Source organism: Arachis duranensis, chromosome 5 (assembly GCF_000817695.3).
Source record: "Arachis duranensis cultivar V14167 chromosome 5, aradu.V14167.gnm2.J7QH, whole genome shotgun sequence".
Taxonomy (NCBI): Eukaryota; Viridiplantae; Streptophyta; class Magnoliopsida; order Fabales; family Fabaceae; genus Arachis; species Arachis duranensis.
The window spans coordinates 59,431,515-59,435,246 of NC_029776.3; the positions used below are offsets into that span (position 1 = coordinate 59,431,515).

At 32.1% G+C, this 3,732-nt stretch overlaps 1 protein-coding gene across 1 annotated transcript; it reads left to right on the forward strand.

The window, feature by feature from the left end:
• The first annotated feature begins 343 nt into the window (after positions 1–343).
• LOC127747629 (uncharacterized) lies at positions 344–3,221 on the forward strand. The gene is made up of 6 exons (XM_052261729.1): positions 344–1,070; positions 1,223–1,470; positions 1,555–1,761; positions 1,858–1,950; positions 2,045–2,088; positions 2,807–3,221. The coding sequence occupies exons 1-6, from the start codon at positions 344–346 to the stop codon at positions 3,219–3,221; spliced, it is 1,734 nt and encodes a 577-aa protein (XP_052117689.1).
• Positions 3,222–3,732: the final 511 nt, after the last annotated feature.

The window sequence follows — 3,732 nt, forward strand, 5'->3', positions numbered from 1 at the left end:
TTTTCTACATTTTTCTGCCTTTTGAGTGACTTGTTTCCCTCTTTTATGGTATATAAGTCAGATTTATCACTTTATGTTAGCAGTTTTCAACTTGTTTTCCCTCTTTTATGTTCTGATTGTTGCTTCTTAGAATTTTCTGAATTTTCTACATCTTGATTATGAGTATGTGTGGGACATATTTTTCTGCATTTTGAATTTTTCTGTATTTTTTTGCATTTTGTATTTTTCTGCATTTAGAATTTTCTAAATTTTTTCTGCATCTTGATTATGAGTATGTGTTAATTTTTTCCACTCTGAATTTTCTAAATTTTGTTCTGTTTTAATATTTTTATACAGCAACTTAATGGAAAACGGAGCAACTTCAAAGAGGAAAAGACTGGTAAAAAAGTATCAAGCTCATGCAAAAGTTAAAGAATTTGAAATGAAGGAAGTATCTTCTACTGCGAAGCTAGTTCAAAATTTTATAACCAAAAGTGATAAAGGAAGTAATCAAGTCAAAATAGCACAACAGCTTAAGAGAAAAATTTCAGAAATTGGAGACAAACAAACTAGGGAGAATTCAATGGAAGGGAGAAATAAAACACTTGTAGACAATGTTATGAACCGGTCTTTGAGGTCTTCCCATAACCAAGTGAGGAGTAATGTTCAACTAGAAGAACAACCAATTCCTAAGAAGATGAAAAGCAAGGCAAAGTGTCCAGCAATGGCTCTTGATGTCTTTTTGCATACAAAAGGAGTAGAAGTGGAAAGAGAAGAGAAAGTTGACTTTGAGTCAATTGGTGAGGATGCTGGAGCTACTGAAAAAGAACCAGCTAAATTGACAAACTTAAAAAATAACTTAAAGCATCCAGCAATGACTCTTGATGCTTTTTTGGGTGACCAAGGGATTCATGTGGAAAGAGAAGAGGAACATACCGAAGTTCCAACTGCTGAGGATGCTAGATCTAAGCCATCCCCGAATAATGGAGAAAAGGTTCATATCCCATCTGAGGAAGATTATATTGGTGAACATGAAAGTGACAATTTTGATGTAGAAGGAGATCAAGTTATGGAAGAGGCTCATGTAGAAGGTGATGTAATTTGGTTTGTTGCTATTTGTTTTACATTTTCTTTTTATCTATGAGCATAGGGCTGCCCTTTCCATACCTTTCACGGTATCCCTCTCCATATATGATTCACGGCTGTCTTTGGTATTAATTTGTACTATTTTTCAATTTTTTAGATATATCAAAGGCTAAAAAGACTCGTGGAAAAACAAGATGCCTAAAGATTTACGCAAGAACTTGGGAAGAAAGGGAAGAAGTGACTTTTGATCAGGGAGCAGCCGTGGGGCCAACTGCTCAAAGAGTGAAGGATTTAACTAATTTTATTGGAACAATGGGAAGGAATAGTGATTTTATTACCTTGATGTACACTAATTGCAAAGCTGTGCCTAAGCAAATCAAAAAGCGCATCTGGAAGTATATTAATGTAAGCTCCATTTATCTATATGTTTATGCCATATGTTAATAATCTTTTTATGCATATGATATGATGAAATTGATGTGTTTGTAGTCAAAGTTCATTCTTCCAAAATCTTCAAAGTTATGGGTGATGACTGGTGTTCAAGAAGCATGGAAGCGTTACAAAACAAGAATAAAAAAGAAGCATTTTGAACCATATTCTGGAAATATTGAGGATATGTTGGTGAATCGTCCTTTGAAAATTCCAGAAATACAATTTCGGAAGCTAATTGCATATTGGAGTATTCCATCTGTCAAAGTGAGCTAGAGGATTTTAATTATTATTATTTGATCTGATCAAGTATAATTCTTTCAATTTTTATATTTTTTTCATCATTATTTATTTGAAGCACAGGCCATGTGTGTTATAAATTCTGAAAATTGCAAGAAGCAACAATGGAGGCATAAAATGGGACCAATCAATTTTGCAAGAGTGCGTGTTGATTTGGTAAGGTCACATTTGAGTTAAAATTCTCTACTTGTTACTACTTCTCCCTAATTTTAGTATGTTATAACTTTGTAATTGTTATCTTGATCTGTAGCGTGAGAAAAAAGAGAACAAAGAGGAACCAAATCAAGCTGAAATGTTTGTTACAACTCGGATGGACTAAAAGGGAAAACACTTGATGTAGAAACACAAACTGTTATTGTAAGTTACTCTATAATTTTCTTGTCTTAGTTGCTGTTTTATGACTGTCATGGATGCTATTTTTTTTTTCTATTTTATGGCATTGTTATTATGGTATCTATTTTGTGGCTGTTTCATGGCTGATTTAGTTACTGTTTTATGGCTATTTTATGGCTGTCATGGCAGCTGTTTTATGACTGTTTTATAGCTATCGTGATTGTTGTTTTAGTATATACTTTATGACTGTTTTGTGGTTGTCATGGTTGCTAACTTGATGCTTTCTTTTTTATGGCTGATTTAATTGCTATTCTATGGCTATTTTATGCCTGTTTTATGGCTATTGTGGTTGTTGTTTTAGTATCTACTTATGACTATTTTATGCCTATCATGGCTGCTATTTTATGGCTGTTTCATGGCTGCTTCATGGCTGATTTATATGCTGTTCTATGGCTATTTTATGCATGTTTTATGGCTATCATGGACTGCTATTTTATGGTTATTTCATGGCTGTTTTATGGCTAATTTAATTCCTGTTCTATGGCAATTTACAACCATGTTTTATGGCTATCATGGACTGCTATTTTATGGCTCTTTTATGGCTATTTTGGATTGCTGTCCCTATTAGTTATCAATAGGTTTTTGGATTCTTTCATTGAATTTTTATCACTAAAAATAGACATATCATATATTTGTGTGTATATGATAAACTTGATGATCTCCAAGAAGCTGGAGAAACTCCTACTAATGCATTTCAAAAAGTTTTTGGTAAAGAGAATCCAGGAAGAGTTCAATGTTATGGAAGAATTGTTACAAAAACTTCTCTTAAGAAAAATAAAGAAATGGATGAAATCAAAAAAAAAAGTGAAGAGAAGGTAACAGCTTTAAAAACTGAATTAGACTACCATAAGCAACGACTGCAAGGATTGGAAGATATTGTGAAACTTATGTTGCAACAAACTTCTCCTGGTATGAATGTTGATGAAGCGCTTTCTCTCTTGCGATCTAAGCAATCGTCTGCAAATAGTACACAAGATCCAAATTTAGTTCCTCGGCATTCTCCTCCATCGACTCATATACCAAGTCATGATTAGGTATATGTATGCTAAATTGTTGTACCACTTGAGTATACATATTATTGTATAGCTGATGTTTTTACTATAATTTTTTTGTTCATTTAAATTTGACTGCAGCTTTCTAATTGTTGGATGGATGAAGTTTTCTGAAGATATAAAGACAATTCTTGGCACAATGGTGAAGCACAAAGTCTTTTTGGTTTTAAGTGGACAACTTAGTTTCTTTTTTGTTTAAGTACATTAGCAGAAAAACATGTATTTTGCTTACTTAGGTTTATTATTTATTTGACTTGGTAACTTATTAGCAAGTATATATGTTAATTGTTACTTGGAAGACCTTTCTATATATATATATGCAATATATATTATTAGCTTATTCAAATGCGGGTGTTACATATTCTTTAAATGTCATATAAATATAACAAAGATAAAAAATATTATTTTAGATATTAAAAAAGAAAATCTTAACAAATTCAATAAGATGTTGCTTTAGGTATTAAAAAAAGACAAGTGTAAATAAACCTACATA

Bases quoted from the DNA above. Each gene is read 5' to 3' on its own strand.
- LOC127747629 (XM_052261729.1), top strand. From the start codon at position 344: ATGGAAAACGGAGCAACTTCAAAGAGGAAAAGACTGGTAAAAAAGTAT. The intron at 1,762-1,857 runs GTGAGCTAGAGG...TTTGAAGCACAG, and splicing joins GGAGTATTCCATCTGTCAAA to GCCATGTGTGTTATAAATTC. The intron at 1,951-2,044 runs GTAAGGTCACAT...CTTGATCTGTAG, and splicing joins CAAGAGTGCGTGTTGATTTG to CGTGAGAAAAAAGAGAACAA.